Source organism: Apus apus, chromosome 17 (genome assembly GCF_020740795.1).
Source record: "Apus apus isolate bApuApu2 chromosome 17, bApuApu2.pri.cur, whole genome shotgun sequence".
In the NCBI taxonomy this organism is placed as follows: domain Eukaryota; kingdom Metazoa; phylum Chordata; class Aves; order Apodiformes; family Apodidae; genus Apus; species Apus apus.
In genome coordinates, this window is record NC_067298.1 from 741,966 (window position 1) to 761,381 (window position 19,416).

Sequence of the window (19,416 nt, forward strand, 5' to 3'; positions counted from 1 at the left end):
CCCTCCCCGCTCCCCCCTCCCCGCTCCCCGCTCCCGCACGCAGCCCCGGGGCGCTCCCGCCGCTGGCAGCGCCCCCTGCCGGCCGGGCGCGAGCGGGGCCCCGTGCGCAGGCGCCGTTGCCGGGGGCGCCGCGTCCCTCGGAGCCGGCGATGGCGGCGGGGCCCGGGGAGCTGGAGCTGCGGGCGGCCATCGGCTTCAACGGTAGTGCGGGGGGCACCGAGGTGCGGGGCAGCCCCGGGCAGCAGGTGCTGGGCAGGCGGAGAGTTTGCGTGGGGGGGAAACTGAGGGGCTGCGGGACAGAGTGGGGGGCGACTGAGGGGGCCTGGAGCAGCGTGAGGGGCAGCTGAGGGGATGTGGGGCTCTGTGGGGGCAGGTGAGGGGGCCCGGGGCACCCTGGGGGGCAGCTGAGGGGATGTGGGGCTCTGTGGGGGCAGGTGAGGGGGCCCGGGGCACCCTGGGGGGCAGCTGAGGGGATGTGGGGCACCCTGGGGGGCAGGTGAGGGGGCCCGGGGCACCCTGGGGGGCAGGTGAGGGGATGTGGGGCACCCTGGGGGGCAGGTGAGGGGGCCCGGGGCGCTCTGGGGGGCAGCTGTGGGCAAGGGGCACCAACAGGGGCTGAGGGGAGGGCTGAACTGGCCCCTTCACTGTCAGCAGAACTTTCACTCCTCTCTCTTGCAGGGCATGTTCCTTCTGGCCTCATCTGCCACCCCAATGACAAGGATATTCTTTATCCATTGGGGTGTGCTGTTGTAATTCAGGACCTGGACACCAAAACCCAGTATTTTTTACGTGGCCACACCAACAATGTTAGCTGCCTGGCCCTGTCCAGGAAAGGGGAATACGTAGCATCTGGACAATATACTGCCATGGGATTCCAGGTGGATAATGCTCTAATTTTTACAGTGTAATATAACCAAAGAAGTTTGAGTTGGCTTGCCAGCAGTAGGAGCACTTTGTTGTAGAATTTTTTGTTGCAAAACAAATGGCTACAGCTGGAAGATGCTGCAGAGAATGGGAAATTGTGGCTACTCTTTGCTGGATGTACCTCTATGTTTTGTAAAATATTACTCAGTCTCCCTAGGATGGAGTTTAATAGACTGAGGTATTTGTTAGTTCCAATCCTTTTTATCCAAAGTCTTGTGAACATATGGCAGCCTAAGCCTCATTAGATATTAATTAATAAATGGTGTTATATTTAAAGCGAGACCTGAGTTCCAGAATTGCTTAGGACTTTCAGAAGCCCATGCCAGGTGCCTACCTGCATTTTTAGACGTCTGAAGTTCTTCAGGGTTTATTTTTTTCTTCAGGGTTTATATTTGACTATTTGAAAAGACCTTGAGACACTTGGAAGGAATGAAGTATTTTAAAATCTAAGTGAAATAGTGTTTCAGGGTAAATTTTGGTTCTGAAATTAAGCAGTTACTGAACCAGTGACCTGAAGTGGTGCTTCTTATGGCACCTGCTCTGAAGCATGTTGGTGTCAGTGGAGCCCTGGGCTGGATAGAAGTGAACCTGGAGCTGGGCTGCTTCTAACAACTATCCTGCCAGAGAAAGTTGTTATATTTAATCCTGTGTGTTACATCTAAAGCTCTGGCTTTGACCCCTTCTGCTTTGCACCTCAGGCAGACATCATTCTGTGGGAATTCCACACAAAGCAATTACTTGCTCGGCTGGCCCGCCATAAAGGCAAAGTGGAAAGACTGGCCTTTTCAGTGACCAGCCTGTACCTCGTGTCACTGGGAGGCCAGGACGATGGCAGGTAATGGTTTTGCTTCTTGGCACAAGAGTTCTGACGAGCTGTAGGGTGTGGAAGAATGTTCTTAGGCAGCACTGGCTCCTTCTGGCAGTCTGACTCTCTCCCCTCTTGATGTCTCTCCTTGGTGATCCAGCTCTGTCTGATGGGAAGCTGGGTGGGCACTATGGGCAGAGTGCAGGGCATGGGGAGAGATGAAGGGAGCAGCTAATTTGGAAGCTGGTGTCATCACCTGGAAGCCTCGTGGAGCCTGCACAGTCAGTTGGCTCCACATACTGCCCTGAAGAAGCATAAACTCCACTGAGGGCTTGTTTTGACACAGACAAGTGGACATACCCTTGTTTCTGGAGCAGGGGCTGTAAACTGCAATTCCATGCATTTGGGATAAAGTTGTTCCAGGGTAAAATCTCTAGGAAGTTAGTTTTGTTGTGTACCCTGGTGGGAACTGACTGCAGGAAAACTGGTTTTGTCTTGCTTTTGATTTTTAATAATTTGTTTTAAAATAATGTCAAAAAGCAAACCTAAGCCCTTCCTTCTCCTGCAGCGTGGTTGTGTGGGACATTGGGAAGAGAGAGGCTGTCTGTGGGAGCCCTGCCTCGCCTCGCAGCGCGGGCAGTGCCACCCTCCTGGTGTGCTCCAGCTCCAGAGATGAGATGTTTGTTACATCTGGAAAGTAAGCTTTTGTTTAGATGAAAGATATGAGGGAAATAACCCAAAGATCTTTTTCTTTTTACAGAGAGTCCTTACTTAAATACAAGGAAACTTAAGCAGCTGAACACTCATTTTTTCTCTTTTTGCTCTGAATGGACCCACAAATATTCATCCAGCTTGTCCCTTTAAGGCATTTCTGTTTGTTCCACACATAACTGTTTTGAAGCAGCACACAGGGACCTACATGAATCACTTCTGTTCTGGTAGCTGGATTTTGTACTCAGCATTCCCCACGCAGTGTTTAAATATTTAGTTGCCAGTGTTTACACAAGAAAAGCAGTCAATGAGTGGCTCTGAACAATGGTTAATTAATGTAGAAACAATGATATCTTGCAGGTCATTGGATCATCTCCTGTCTTCAACAGATGTGATGCACAATTGGTCACTGGCTTGTAACAAAACTTGGTACAAAAAGTCACATTTCACATGGATTTGAGACAGCCCTCATGTATCTAGCTTGATATTTAAACATGCTGAGGACCTGCACCTCTCTTTAAATCAGGGAAGGCTTTGGATAATTTTGGCTGCAGTTGCACTTACAAGTGCTGGTCTTTGCAATTTTAACTCTTTGTAAGAGCAACTGTGTGTAAAGATTTTATACTGGCTCCCATGTTAACCTCCAGCTCAATTTAACCAGGTTAACCTCCAGCTTGATTGAGTTGGGCTAGAAAATAATTGCCAGTGTCCCATTCAGTTTGTTTTGTGTTCTAGGAAGTAAGATTTCCACAGTGCATGTCTCTGAGAAGCTCAGTGGCAAGGTGGTGACATACTCCTCCATAATCCTCATATATGTTTTTGCTGAACCTTTAGGATTTTTTATTTCTGTAGCAAAATTTTCCCTAAGAGACAGCAGAAAAGACAGAGACTTACTTTTGGCCTCTCTGATATTATTCTTTCCCCCCCTTATTAAAATTTCAGAATAATGTAGTCTTATAAGGGCTTTTTGATTGACCTGGTAGTGAAAGAACTTGGCTGTTTTGGTGTGTATGGATTTGATCCCACTATGTTCTTTCTTGTAGTTTCACTGTTCGAATATGGGAACTGGATGTAACAAATAGGAAGATCTGGCCAAGTGACTGCCAGACAGGGAGCCTGAAGAGAGTGGCTGCGTGTATTAAGGTAAGTTTCAGCCAAAATGATTTAGCTAAACTAAGAAACTCCCTACAGACTAGAGAAACACCACAAGCTTTTATAGTAATTCTGGAAATGCCAACTACAACTGCATGGTGGCAGTGAAGCTACTAAGTGTTGGCTCGTGGCAGATGGTCTCCCACAGTTTCTTTATCCTGAGAAAGAGTGTTTTGAATGCTTCTGTAGAGAAGCAGCATGTATTTTAATCACAGGCTTTAGCACCCAGAATATCCCACTTTTTCTTCAAAGTACTATCTAGATTTGGTTAGAAAATGCCTTGCATTCAGCAGTCTTAATAGATTTTTTAACATGACAGGACAAAAACATTGGCTGCATCCCCTCGGATTAAATCTTGGCAGGATACTGAAATAAAACTCTGCTGCCCAGTGCTAGGTTTGGGACCAGTGTCTCATTACCCAGACCATGATCTCTTTTTTATGCTTTTCCTATAGATGGCAGATGATGACAATTATTTTTATTTTGGCACAACAAGTGGTGATATATTGAAAATTAATACAAATAACAAGCTGATGGTTGGCTGTGGACCCCAGAAGAAGTTGTTTGGCTTGGTGAGTAGCAGCTCTGTGACTTGAATTTTTTCCTTATCCTCCTCTTTGTTAGTAACTGAAAGTAGGGCAACCTCCAGGAGCACCATGACAAAGTTAGTTCACAGACTAACCCTTTTTTTGTGCTACTAATTTTTTGTGTCTTAGTCTTGATCCTGAAGTCTCCAGCTGTTAGCTTGGCTTTGTTTCATTTGGCTCAGAATTTAGGTTTTACCTGAATCTCATGTGTCATCCCGTAGACTCTCTTTTATATTAAATCTGCTAAAAGTCCTGAAAAGTGAAAAATAAGCATAAAAATGGAGTAATTCCGAAGAAGCAGATCTTGTTTGAGAGCAAACACAAGACTAACAAGAGCTGTAGGATAAATTGAGCAGTCAACCCCAAAGAAAAAGCTACTCTGGACTTGTTTCTCTAAACCTCCTGAACTGTGCTTGTACCAACACATGTACATACAAACCATAGACATGCCCAGTTGAAGTGCAGTGTTTCTTGCTTTACAAATGCAGGCCCATATCTCTGGGGTAACATGGAGCCACTGAAGTCTTTGAAATAGATTTCAGTGTTTATTCCAGGAGGTTGAAGAAGTGGTGACTCATTATTCCCACTTGCAAGTAATTTAATTCTGTGTACATAGTAAGTGACAAGACTGTAGGTATCTGGTTTTCCTGATGGAAATCGTAAGTCTGCTGAAGGTGGAGTGCTAAATGCTGTTAAGTCTTCCAGCAGTCACCCTGCATGGTTTTACATCCACACAGGACCCATGTCCCACCTGATCTTGGCTGTTACTCATGCTGAGGTATTGATGATTGAATATCCCCTCCCTTTTTAAATGCTTGCATGCTTTGAGTCCTTTTGCATCTAGCAGTATGTGTGCCCTGCCTGGAGAACCTGGTTGAAGCCCCACAAGATCCTAAACTCCCTTTAAGGGGGAGGGAAATGTGCCAAATGCCTTTGAAACAAAACTTCACAAAGTACATACTCCTGAGACTATCACTAAAGTCACAATCAACAGGATGCTGTGCAATTTGGGGGGTAAAGGAGGGCCTGGGGCCTCTTAGAGAAAAGCAGAGGCTTAAGGCCAGGCCACAATCCAAATGGTGCTGTGAGTTTTACCATAAGGCAAACCCATTGGAACCACAGTTTGTGGTACAGGCCTTTGGAGCATGTTGAGCTTCAGCTGACGCTGCTTCTCCTAGCGAAACACTGAAGAAGAACAGGACCTTTGACTCTGCAGGAGGGTGGCAAGATGCTAGGGAGAAGAGAAGATCCTGAAGTGGATCTCTTCACAGCTGCCTGCCAGCCTGGTGGATAACACCTGAGCTGAGAGGCATGAATTTGACTGAAAGTTTTTTTAATTACTGTTATTTAATGGCAGCTACTTAGGATCTACCAGTGGTTGTTTTGGGAGAAGGGAGGGAAGGGAGACATTCACATTGGGTAGAAATAGATAGAAAAGTAGTCCCTCCAACATCCTCCTTTATCCTGCTGCTTAGAACAAACATTTCTCTTCCAAGACAGGCTTTTCAGTCACACACTCCTCCTCTTGCTTGCTTCCTCTCTGCTCTCTCCGTCACTCTTACAATGCAGTTTAAATGCCCCAAAAGGGAAATTCATCAGGGCAAGCCTGTATTGTTGCAGTCAGTGAGAAGGTGCTGATACATTTTTATCTCCAGCAACTGTCAGATCCACTTTCATATTTTCCAGTTCTCCCTTCCTAGCTCCATCCTGTTTCCCTTTCCACCCACCCCTTGCACATCTCTGCACACAAATAATACCTTGTCACTAGACTGTCAAGTCCTCACTGAGCACACGTAGGATCTAATGTTTTATGGCAAAAATTTCCAGTTGTAGCACAGCTGTCAATGCTGGAAGAAGCATTTTGCAGATGTTTTTTCAAGTCAAAACCACAGCATTTATGAAAACAAAAGTATTTGCATCCTTGCTTCTACACAATTTGGAACATCACATTGCTAACCCTCAGAGAAGTGTTGATGTTTGTTCCCCCGCCTGCCCCCCTGGAGCTGTATGTATTTCCCCAGTCATCTTTTGTACCTTTCTTGAAAACGTACCATGTAGTAATGAGTAACAGAAGTTCTCCCTTCTCTGGCCCTGCAGAGCAGACCTGCTATCCAGCTTGTTTAGCAGTAAGCCATGCAAGGTGGGCATGACCTTCCAAAACATGGCTTTGGGACACACACTGCCCCTTCCAACCAGGAAGCTTCCAGTGGTGCAACTGTCCTGGCCCCCTCCCCATGGAACCATTTTCATCACTTCATTTTCATCACAGTCATAGGAAAGGCTGAGAGACCTGGGACTGTTTAGTCTTGAGAAGACTGAGGGGGACCTTATTAATGTCTACAAATACCTGCAGGGTGGGTGTCAAGAATGGGCCAGTCTCTGTTCAGTGGTGCCAGTGACAGGACGAGAGGAAACGGCACCAAGTGACAACACAGGAAGTTCCACCTCAACATGAGGAGAAACTTCTTTCCTGTGAGGGTGACAGAGCCCTGGGACAGGCTGCCCTGAGAGGTTGTGGAGTCTCCTTCTCTGGAGACTTTCAAGACCCATCTGGACACGTTCCTGTGTGATCTGCCCTGGGTGTTCCTGCTGCAGCAGGGGGAATGAACTTGAAGATCTTCAGAGGTCCCTTCCAACCCCTGTGATTCTATGATTTTAATTGTGCACGAGCAGGATCCTGTACTTCTGAAAGCCTTCTTCACCAGGGAACTGCAAGCCAGTGGCACACCATGAAACTAACCCTGGAATTCACAGCCATCCCAGTATGAGCTTATCTTCAAAGAGATAGTTTAGATACTGCTTGGCTGAGGAGATGTTTATTGAAAATAAGTTGGATCAGCCTTAAGGGAACTTTGCCTTTAGATACATAAGAATGTGTTTATAACATATATAGACATGATCTGAAGATTTCTTTGTTTCTGTTCTGAAGAGGAGTGGCAGAATACTTCACTGATACGATGAAACAACTTGTTTTCCCTCTACATGGAAATAAGTTGCAGTTCTATAATGTCCATAAATACTGGAATAAACAGCAACATTAATTTTTATCCTTGTTGCAGGCTTGAGGAGCTATAGGGCAGCCATTCAGATGCAAAGTGAGATGTATGGTTGCAAATGCGTTTTCAGAACTAGTTGGAATGGTTTGCATAGTAAAAAAGCAAACAAAAAATTCTTAAGGAGGTGCATTGGAAGAGTTCATAGAGCACTCAAGAACTCTGCAAGAAGATCAGAATGGAACAAAGAGCAAGTATCCCTGCCAGGAAGAGAATGAGCAGGCTGGATTTTTGCTGGTATTTTTATTTATAATCATACTTCAAAGCTGTGGTTTCTTTTAGTAAGAAGTAAATAATGAATGGTGATATTTTTAGCCTCCCACACTAGACTCTACATTTAATCTACCAGAGGACTGGCAGTATATAAAATAGAGTATTCATCGCATCATTAACGTGAACTGCTTGACTCTGTGAACAAGTGCAACTTAGAAAGCTCTCTGTTTGCTCGGGGTGATTGGAAGAACAGGCTGGAAAAAAAAGAAGCACGATTGTCAAGGTTGAAATCAAACTCTGGTGATTTTGAGAGCCTGGCAATCAATCCTGGCCACTTACGGATTTCTTTTTTTCTGTCTTAATAACACCCGCTTCCCTCTCAGGTTGAAGAACTGAAGAGAATAATACCTTGGAAAAATGAAAGCAGTCTTGGCTGTGCTGCAAAAACTCTAATTTATTAGCAAGTAGCAGGGAGCTGTAATCAGATAAACTGTGTAGTCATAGGTGTGATTCCTAATGCCACCAGCTGCCATAATGGTGAACCCAGAGGGCATCTAAGGTGGAAGTATATTACAGGAAAACTGCAAAACAGTAGATCAAAAGGCAGTTGATGGGCCTGTGATAACAGGGGACTCACAAACTGCTGCCAACACCTTGTAGGAAATTTTCAAAAGCATTGTTCAGAAACAGTTGTGCTTGTGGATCATATTTCTAATGAAAAAGAAACCCTTTGTTCTCGTGCTTTTGCTGAGAGTATTTGCATGAAACCTGGCTTCCTGCCTGGGAGTGTTGTGATAGCATGGCATCAAGCCCTCTCTGGAGGTTGTGTTTTTCAGTCATCAGCCCTGATATTACAGGAGACTCTGGATGTGCTACTGCTGGAGACAGCCTAATGAAGAGATTCAGTGCAATTAATTTACAAATCAGGATTATTTTATTTTTTCAATTTTTTTCCCCTTCAGCCCACATTGATTTGATTGTGAAGTTAAATAGTTCTTAAGCTGATGTGTAGGTGGGTGCAGGGCTACTCAGAATGCCAGCACTGGAATGCCCAGTTAAGTATATAGTGATTTATTTTTTTTCCTTCAAAAAGTATAAGGAAGACTTTAAAAACAATTAGTTCCTTCTATTTGGTTGGATAATTGAACCAAAGTAATTTTTCCAAATCCATCCTGCCCTGTCAGTGTGGCCTTTGCAACATCCTTTTCAGTCCTAAAGTAGCTCACATGTCCATTTTATTTTCTGTTCTTTCTTTGCTTCCTTACTTGCCTTCTTTACAGCTTTAGACATTTCCACACAGACATTCACCACTTTCTTGCTTTCATAAACACTCTGTAAGTGTTTAATCTTGAAAATGTACTGGGTGTAGGCCAGAAAAGGCTTGAAAAAAGGCTTGAAAAGACATGCTGGGTGGTGCTTCTTAGATGTCAAACTTTATCAGAATGTGCTGGCACCTCTATTTGTTCACAAATCACAAGGAAAGTGCATGGCAGTCGTTTCTTCCTAAAGAATAAATCCAGAATTATTCTGATTTGCTTCTTGCTTATTACTTGAGAATTCACTTCTTCGGACTTTCACAAAACTAAATGCTAGAGGTGTTTTCTTTTTCCCAGAAAGAAAACCTTCACCAAACAGAAATTGTTCCTTCCACATAATGGCTCTGTGAGCTCAGGCTTCAGAAAAGAAATACTGTAATGTTGTGAAACTGCTGGTGTTATCACAACAGTTGTTTAATAACCCAGGTAGAGGCAAATGTTGCAGGAGTCTTATGTTGCAACGTAAAATGTCAAGCTCAACAGATTCCTCACATATCACAGGGAGCCTGGAGCTGCCACCAGCCCTCCTGTCTGATTTGGAACAACTGGTGAGTTTCTGCTCTCCTGGTGAGAGTGGAAGTGCCTCTTGTACCTTCTTGCTTCCTGACAGAGCTTAGTTTTCAGTCCAGGTTTTGATGGCATAAAGCTCCTTACTTTCCATTTATTTTTTTTCCCCTTTCCATTTCACTCATGCATGTGTTCCCCCAAGCTAGTAGGGATATTTTTCTGGGTAAGAATATCAGGGTTTCAACCCACAGAAGTAGTTTCACCCTTCTTGCTGCCTATTTTGGTGTCTTTCAGATTTTCAATAATTAATCTCTTGTCTTGTATACAGAAAAGTAACTTCACTTCACAGGTAGCAGACCTGAAGCAGAGACAGTGTTTTCTTAGACATCAAATTGTGTGGCAGGGCTAAGAACTGATCTTGTTTGTTGGTTCTGTTTGTTGGGGTTTTTTTTTACTGTAGTCTGGTACTTTATCCATGGAAAACCATTTCTCCTTTTTCTAATGGCTGCCTTCCTGCTGATCTACTCATCTTAGTAAACAGCAGAACCCCATGTTGATGATGGGCTGCCTAATTTTCAAAGCTTTTCTGTGACAAATGTGTTTTATTGCTCATAGGTGTGAGATGGGTTTCCATCTTGCAGACAGGGAGAGAGGCCTGAGACACAGAGAATCTGTCCTAAAAGCAGCTGTAGGGAAGGACACTTACTGAGTTTTATCCTCTGTTGATTTCATGCCTGATAGATGGAGAATCAGGGGAAAGAAAAGTGGGGGTACTAATGTGTGTGTTGCTTGCTGGAGTGAGGTAAGGATGTGAAGGCTCATACATGGTCCCAGCTGCTCTGAAGGATTCATGATGGGGTTATTTACTTGCTTCTTTAAGACTTGTACTGTAGTAGTTCATGTACACCTGTAATTAATAACTCTCTTCTCCAGTCCCCCTCTGGAGAGTCACTCGTTAGCCTAGGTCAGTCCAAGATAAAGCCATATTTGAGTGACAGAAGCGTGGCAGAGACTTGCTTGTGCTGCTCAGCCTGGCTGCAGCACTCAAACCTCTGCTTCCACCCAATTGTGTTTTCATCCTATTTTTTCCTAGGGAGTCACAGCTTTGACTTTGCTGAAGACAGGAGATTTTATAGTCGGCACCGGCGAAGGGATTGTAGCTCTCTGTACAGGCTCAAACTACAGAGTCATGAAGTGAGTTTGTAGATGGGAGAATCAGGAGCACAGAGGTGACACTTGCCCCAAAGGGTCACACTGGAAGAACCAATCATTTATACCTAAAGGCGTAATGCAAATAACTCTCAGGTTTTCAGTCCTGCAGACAAAAGAGACAGTATGGTTCCAGCATAATGCAATTGAAGCAGACTGAAAATTACTCAGAAGTGAATTGCCCTGCTCATCTTCCATTTAAATAAGCATTGTTTCCTTCTAGACATTCAGATCCTAAATTGATGCCAAGAGAGACAGGTCTGTTGAAGTCAGTAAAGTGATGCTTACTGATGCCAGCAGACAAAGACTAGTGTTTGCCATCTAGAAAAGGGTTTGTTGGAGGACATGGGGTTGTAAAGGAGGGCTCCACTAATTCTACAGGCACATGCCTGGAGGTGCTGGAGGACACACAGGGCTTTTTTCTGCATGCAGAATAGAAACCTGCAGGCATCCTTTCCCAATGTGTGATTTGAGAACTGGGCTTGCCACTATTTATTTTGCATCATTTGAGTGGCCAGCTTCAGCATCCAGCTCTGCAAGCTTTGTTTTGTACAATTGAAACTATTCCCAGAAGATCTAAACTGTTTGGAAATAGTCTTGAATATGGGATAATAAGTGCACTTGAGTAAGAATACCAGCAAAGATGCTGTTACCTTACACCCTGGTCCAGAAAGCAAAGACTCCAAAGCTCTGCAGGCCCTGGCAGAGTGGCAGGTGGGACAGGCAAGAGCATCTGAAGTATTAACATGTGACTGGGAATAAAATTGTAGTGCTGACCATGCTCTTGCATATTGGTATCACAGCCTAATATGGAGCTTTTTGGGGAAAGCGGCTCTACAAAGTCAGGGGAGAAGGGAAGCTAGAATCTAAGTATTTCAAGGTCAGTGTCAGGCCAAACATCTGCTTTCTTTTAACAGGAAAATTGAAGTTCATGGTGCTGTCACTTCCCTGACATGTAGAGGTCAGGGTTACCAGTTCTTTGTAGGGACAAGTGAGTGCCAGATTTATCAAGTTACCTACACTGAGTTTAAAGAGGAGCTGTTTGTTGTCTGTCACAGCGAAGCCGTCCACGACATCGTTTTTCCTTTGTGAGTATAACTGGCTGGGATGCTTTTGGCAGGAAAGAAGTTTCAGTAAGCTGCAAGTAAGCTCAGGATACCTGAGTAAACACCTTTTAACCAACAGGAACCCAATGCCTATTAACATCCTTGTGGGATGATTTCTACTGCAACCTACCAGTGAAGTGCAAGGGTGATGGTGAGCAGCTGCTTTAAAGCAGAAAGCAACAATTCAGTTGGAGAATTGGAGAAATCATTGCTCTACAGAAAGAATTCTAAATTAAAAGACTGCAATGATTTCTGTTTGGGTAAAGGCAGCAATGGCAGCCTCCCCCTTTTCTCGTGGGGACAGTGCTGAGACTCCAGCCTCTTTGTCTGCCAGCAGTGGGAATCCTAGAAGTCTGCTTTTCTGTCCCTTGTGGCAGCTAGAGCCTGTAGAGGTGTCTGCTTTTCTACCCACCTGTGACATCAGCTGAAACCTGACTAACAGCTTTTCAAAGAGGCCTTTTGGTTCTCTCAGCCTCACAGTTTCATGTGTGACAGTGTGGCATGTTATATTAAATTCTAGGCTTGGGATGAGAGATTCTGGGTATACTGGTGTGTTTTCTGCCTGCTTTTGTCTTGTAAACGGACAACAAATGTTCCCTCTTCCTGTATTGGCTGAGTCCCTGCATTGGGACTCTTGATTTAAAAAAAAAATCCACAATGGATCAGTTGTTTCCTCTCCAAATAGAGAAGGGGAGTTTGGTCCCAATTAAAGTTGTTATTTTTGGTATGTTGTTACTGCATTGCTTCTTGGTGCAGCACAAAGGATCAAATCATATCAAGGTACACCCAAGTGCACAATGCAAGAAGCCCTTCTCCCTGTTTGACACCAGCCTGAAAAACCCACATTCCTCTAATTTAATAAGAAAAACCCTTTGGAGCTTTAGGGTCCAATGCTAATGTACCTGACTGACACATCTGTGTCACAGGTATCTGGATGAGCTGCGTTTAGTGATGATTCTAAGAACTACAGGACTACATCCTTGCATGCATGTTTAAACTTTTTATCTATTAAGTGCTCTTGAACAGAGTGTGTCACTGATTGGGAAATGCAGGCTTAGTTTTCCTACTCTGGCTTATTTCAGAATACTTCAATTGCTGATGTTACCCTGCTTTATAAAGCACGTGCACAAGCTGGGCTTGAAAGGGGCTGCACTTTTGCTGTGCCAGTTTTCTCTGTCCAGCTTCATCTTCCCGGGCGTTGATGGTGATGCTGAACAAAAGCTCGTGGTGCCTTTCTAGAGTTCCCTTTCTGTCATGTCCCTAGGATGTATGGTTTAGAGTGTATTTCAAAGCATTCAGTCCCATAGCTTTTGAAATGCTGCAGGTCTTTTTTTATTCAAACATGTATAACAAGTATATTACGAGCAGGCTTTTGCCATCATTTCTGTTGCCTTCAGCAATGTTGAATAGGAATCATCCAGTAAGTGAGATAAGAAGTGACATCTTCACAATATGAGGCTGCTGTTGGTCTCTGATGTTAAATCTGGGCAGTCAGCACCTCTACACCCACTTTTGTGTCTATTCTGTACAGCACGTGAAGTTGTTTAGAGATGGAATATGGGAAATCAATGTCACAATTAGGAAAAGTAGAAATAATTCTCTTTGCTTCACTCTAAATGTTCTTGAAAATAAATCTTTGAGTAGAAAGCAGGCTAAGAGAATTTTATGTGAGAAAGGTGATCCTAGGAAAAGGCTTTTGTCTTAACCTTGGGAATCCCTGTTGGGAAGATTATGGTGGCACGTTAGAAATAGCTAGGCTTTGAAGCATGATTTAACACCTGACAAAGAAGAATGCATTTTCTACATGCCCCTCCTCATTATCTCTCCTCTCTGAATTTTCCAGTGGAACTCCTGACCTGTTTGTTACCTGCTCCAGAAATGATATCCGCGTGTGGCTCACTCCAGAAAACAAGGAGCTCGTACGGATCGTCAACCGCAACATGACCTGCAATGCTGTGGAGGTTATGAGGGATGGGGAGAGCATCATTTCAGGTAATGGTCAGTCCAGACCCAGGGCCGAGTCCTGTCTTCAAGTGCTGCCAAATTTAATGAACATCAGGATGTTAGAATGAAGAGAGGATTAAATTAGGAATGGGTTTCAGTTCAGTTCATTGCTTGGTCTGATGGACTTTGGTCACAGTCCCCAGTACCCTGGGGGGCTAGTTATGATGTACATGGAAGGTTTGGAGACCTTGCTTTGTCTGTCAACTCCGGCAATTCAGAATGCACTTCAGTCTTATTCAAAGACCTAATTCTAAAATATTAATGTATGCAGCAGCTTAACCTGTGATGTATGTAGAGCACCTTTTCTGTCAAGCTGCTACCCATTACCATGCTTCCAAAGGAATAACTGCAGTCCTAGACCTTGCACAGGAACCTCTGTCCTAGAGCAGTGATATCCCTGCATTGGTACCAAACTAATTTGTCCATAGCCAGAATCAGAAAAGAATTAAATTTTAATATTTTATGTGGGACTACATCTCTGCAGGCTCATCTACAGTGCAGTGGTTTTCACGTGTCTACTGGTGATCTAGCAGGATGAGCCTTACCAAGGAACTTAACAAAAAAACGGGTCCATTTGGAAGTGAAAAAGAGACAATAATCTGAGGAAAGTCTGTGCTCCTGGGTAATCTGTTTTTTTCAATTCATCAGGTTGGAGTGATGGGACAATCCGTGCCTTCACGCCACAGACTGGGCGGGTGATGTACGTGATTATCAATGCCCACAGCCGGGAGGTGTCTGCCCTTGCCACCACCAGTGACTGCAAGCAGATCGTTAGTGGAGGAGGTGAAGGGCAGGTAATTTTTGCTTAAAAACCTGGAACAGCTTCATGGTCTCATCACAGAATTATCTGTAAGTGCTTAGTCAGAAAGGGAGCTGTTTTTAGCTTGTGCTGGAGCACAGGACTGAGTTTGAAAATACTAGCTTCTGATAGATGCAAATCTCTTGCTCTGAGAGGGCATAATGTAAAACAATGCCTCATTTCTTCTGTCTTGGGAGGCTTGGAAATCCTTCTGCTACAGAATATGCTCTTAATCCTTCTTGTTCATTTATCTCTCCCCTATATTTATCTGCATTAGTCATTGTCTTCCGAGCCTCTGTGTAACTCCTCTAGCACAGAGTGTGCTTTCTTTCTGCCTTGCTTGGGCAGGCCTAGTCCTGTACAAATTGACCTGCATTCATTGAATAGCACAAAGTTCACGTTGTATTCCTAGAGTGTTTGAGGGATAACTTCCTAATTTTCTGGGATAGTACTGTGTGGTTTGGGTGATGGTGTTAGTAAAACACTTTAATAATAACTCAGTTTCTAATACAATTATGAAAACATTTCAGTACAAATAACAATACAAATCAGAAAACATGTTGTAGGTTTCATACCTGTGCTCTTCAACACATTTTTTCTGGCAATACAAACCAAACAGCCCTGTACTTTGGCCACTCCATGCACTTCATATAGATGTGGCCCTTTTCAATCTGTAAAAGTGATTTAAACACTCATTCCTAGTGTTTAAATAATTTAAGCACAGGGGGTCTTATTTATATTAAATAATCAGACTCGGAAGACTCACATTCAGATTCTTGCCTTGCTTTGGACTTCCTCTCTGCAGTCTGGCAAACACTCCAAACCAGACATTTAAGTGTGTATGGATTCCTGACTCTGATTGAACTGCCCTGTGCTTTTTGTCCCCTGATCTCAAGTGTTCAGGGTGCTGTGCTGCAGATGGCAGGGGAAGTCTCGAAGAGTGAGGCATAGAAATAGATCTGCCAAATCTCAGGCTAATGCCTTAATCATTGAACCATCTTCCTGAGCCACTCTGCACTTCAGCTCTCCTGTAGAGCAGTGATGGCAGCACTGCCTTGTCTCACTGCATAGAGACATTAGAGATGATGAGCCACTTCAACCCCTCACTAATAAAAGAACAGTTAAGTACCTTAGATGATTAACGCTGGAGGATGCAGAAGACAGAGGACCTAGATTCTGTATCAGCACTCAGAGAATGGCACAGGCTCTTCTTAGCTCATCTCTGAATATAAAAAGACAGCTGAGGCAGAGTTAAAGCTAAAGGTTGGTTAAGAAGAAGTGAGAACTGCAGGGGAGCACTTGCAGTGTTCATTCAGAACACAAAAAAGGTGTTCTGAAATGCTTAACAGTTCTGCCCAAATCAGAAACCCTGGGACTTTCATGATTGCTTATGGGCTCTGGATACTCTGATCATTTAGCAAGTGGGAACTGGACATCCAGATCCCATAGGTAACTCAGCATCAGACTTAGAAAATGTGGAAGGTCAGCTCTCTACTTTTAATGTCAGTGTCTAAATTTTGAAATTTTCACTAGGATATGACCTTAGCAGAATGTAAAAGCAAAAAGATAAGGAGTTTGGCACTTGTAGGACAGTAAATGCAGGGTGTCAAGGATCAAATCCTCAAAGCAGAAAGATTTTTGCAGTTACCACCACTGGGAAAAGAAGTGCTTCCAGGCACATTTCACATCAAAAGTTGAAAGAGCTGTTTTGTATTTACTTACTGACATAATATGTAGCACAAATAGCAGATAGCTTTTGTATATTCCATCGCAGAAGCCTTGCTCTTTGATCTCTAAAGCACCAGTGAAAATATATCATGGGCTAGATGCTTTTTCCTGATCAAGATGTGTTAACTAAAGCATGGGATAGTGGGAACTTGGCAAAAATAAGGTCTGGGGTTGATGGTCACAAATGCCTGAACCAAGGGGATTTCATTCCGAAGAGCTCAGTTCAGTTTTACAAGTCAGCAGCATGAATAACCCGCAGGGAAACAGGGACAGGCCGTGGGGATTCGGTTCCTGAGTGTGTTACAGGAGAAACATGGAGTTCAGGAAAGCTGGAGGCATCCTCCTGCACTTGGTCAGGACCAGGTGGTGCAAGAGCAGATATTTGTTGCTGCTTTTCAGGTGAGAGTCTGGGAGATTAGTGAAAAGACTCAGAAACTGGTGGAAGTTATGAAGCAGCACACAGCTGGTGTGTCCTGCATTAAGATTACGAAGAACGACAAGGAGTGTGTCACAGCCAGCCTGGATGGATCGTGCATCATCTGGGATCTTGTGTAAGGAGACAGATAAGTATTGCAAGGCACTGAAAGTCCTGGTCATGTGTCTCTTGGGTCACTGAGGCCTATTTGGAACACCACATAGTGAGGAGGAGGGGAAAAAATGTATCAGGAAATAAATAAAAATAAAAAGAATTATCAAATCAGGAAATGCAGAATATCCAATACTAGAAACTTTTCAGAAAAGCTGAGACAAAAGTTTGTCTCAAGTTCTTCCCTTGTATTGGATTCTGCTTGGCCATGGAAGTGGAGCAGGTGAGTTCCTAAGTTTCCAACTAGCTCCATTTTCTAGCACTGAATCACTTTTGTTGAGCCATTGGAGATCTGCAGACTTGACACATTGTGGTAAGGCTAAGGGAATGTTTGCATAGGGAATAGCACCTGGAAAGCAGTGTGGATTTAAGAATTTTATTTCCTATGAGAGCAGATCAAAAGTCCTACAAGGCAGCTGTGATGGGGAGCAAAGCTGATGGCTTCATGAAACCCTGAACTCAGACCAACACCTGAAAATATCCAAGAGAAAGAGGGATGTGATTTTTGGCACAGGAAGAGGTAGTTCAAGCCATCAGAGTTAATTTTTTTACCCTATTGCTCTGTCCTGTTTTGGGGTGTTTTGCAGGCATTTTGTAAGAAAACAAATGATTCTAGCCAAAACGTTGTTCAAATGTGTGTGTTACTATCCTGAGGAGTACCAGATACTCACTGGTGGGACCGACAGAAAGGTAAGCAAAACTGCAGGAACTGGCTGTTGTTAGGTGAGAAAGCTCCTGTCCCTCCATCAAAGGCTTTGAGAGGACAGTGCTGAAATCTGTGTGCTCCTCATCACCATCTGAGCTCTCCTCTCTGCTCTCTAGATTGGCTTCTGGGAAGTGATTGATGGCTCTGAGGTCCGAAGTGTGGAGGGGTCTGCATCAGGTTCCATCAATGGGATGGACATCACCTCAAGTGGGACACACTTTGTCACAGGTGAGTGGGTGGATGGAACTAGAAGAGAGGAGGTCATAGTAAGAGCAGGAAAAAGAAGGCAGTGGACCAAGGATCTCAATAAAGAGGAAAAACTAAGAGGAGGGGTCAGCTAAAGGAGAAAAGAAAATTAATCACTGAAGTTTAAATATTTTTTAAAAGGCTGTAGTTGAGGCTTGGAAGATACTGTGGTTCAGTCTTGCAAGATGTACTTTAAAGGTGAAGACAAGGTTCAGGTGTCTCTGAGGGAAGAATACAGGGTTTCACCTTGCCCACTCCTCATTAAGTTCAGTGGGGTTCACTGTGCACTTGAATTATTTGTTCCAGAGCCCTACTGCAGTAGCCTGGCAGTCTGTCTTGGTTTGCAAGTGGGAATGACTCCAGGCTCCATCCAGCCTCACGCCCACATGCTTCCCACCATCTTGACATCTCTTCTGGGAGCCTAGCACGAGCATAGACCAGCCATGGTATCGTGTTATGAAACACAGTGAGAACCTACAGATCTGATGCCAGCACCACTGCTTCAAGATTAACCCCCTAAATCAATGTTGGTTAGGTGTCTTTTGAAGGCTCTATGTCTTTGGTACCAATTGCTCACTGTGATCTGCTGATGCTGGTCCTGAGCACTCAACTAGACACTGACGCTACTTCAGTTGAAAAGAAATGTTTGCTGTAATGCCCAAGGCAATGGGTCCCTCTCTTCCCAAATCAAATGAATGCCAAAGTATTCCCCTGATTGTGATCTGGGAACAAAAGCAGCAGAGCTGTGTGAAATCATTTGTTCTTCCTTGGTGCCCAATGCAGGTGGTGATGACCATCTGGTGAAGCTGTGGAGCTACAACGAGGGTGAAGTGACTCATGTTGGGGTGGGTCACAGCGGCAACATCTCCCGTCTCAAGATCAGCCCCGAGAACAAGTACATTGTGAGCGTGAGTGCAGATGGTGCCATCCTGATCTGGAAGTACCCAGACCTGCAGTAACAGCTGCCACAGGAGCTGCTGGGCTGCTGCTTCCTTGGCCAGGCCTTTTCTGCCCACTGTTGCTGTTTTAAAGCATTTGTACTGTTGTTCTATTTGTACTATTTTTATACCCTCTGGCATGCATTTACCCCATCCCTCAGATTGCCTTTCTAGCAGTGCATAAGTAGGTCTGTTTTTTTTCAGGGGATGGTAAGAATTTGCTGTTCCTTTTAGATTCATCACTTCTGAAAATCCTCTTGGCTGTTGCTCCAACATGTGCATGTTGTTACTGTCATGTTTCCTGGTAGTCTTCTAGCATAGTCTTACTTGTATGTTTGCTCGTTTGTGGTCTCTCTCTTGCTTTCGTGTGGTCTCTTTCTGTTCCCTACCCCCTTCCATCCCTTCCTTTAATGAATAGCTTGTTGTGCAAATTCAGTCTTCTGTGTTCATTTTAATTTGTCTGGTCCTGATTAACGAAAAAGCCCTCAGCTCCAACTAAGGCATTTAACTGGGAAGATCTTTTGAGTCATGCTTTCAAATCAGTGTTCTCAAAGGAATACAAGGATGCTGGGGCTTCTTCATTTGCAGTGTCCAATTTAAAACTCTCTTCAGGGGCCTGGTTTTCAAGAGTGAGAGTGCAGACCTTTCCAAAAATGCCTGGATGTTTCTAACTAGACACACTCAAATTCCTGGTCATTGGCCTAATTTTTCAAGCAGGCTCCAAATTTGCATGAAATATGTATTTTGTCCAAGTACCTGGTGTCTAGTATTCAAACCAACAGCTCTCAAGGTACTGTTTGTTTAAAGATGGGTGTAGGCAGCCAAC

At 44.1% G+C, this 19,416-nt stretch overlaps 1 protein-coding gene across 1 annotated transcript; it reads left to right on the forward strand.

The window, feature by feature from the left end:
- Window positions 1–149: 149 nt before the first annotated feature.
- Window positions 150–19,010, forward strand: CFAP52 (cilia and flagella associated protein 52). The gene is made up of 14 exons (XM_051635218.1): window positions 150–201; window positions 679–878; window positions 1,623–1,759; window positions 2,298–2,426; window positions 3,484–3,583; window positions 4,048–4,164; window positions 10,362–10,462; window positions 11,395–11,565; window positions 13,427–13,575; window positions 14,236–14,381; window positions 16,514–16,665; window positions 17,288–17,390; window positions 17,523–17,634; window positions 18,436–19,010. Exons 1-14 carry the CDS (start codon window positions 150–152, stop codon window positions 18,609–18,611), a joined length of 1,845 nt encoding a protein of 614 aa, XP_051491178.1. The 3' UTR covers window positions 18,612–19,010.
- The last annotated feature ends 406 nt before the right edge of the window (window positions 19,011–19,416 follow it).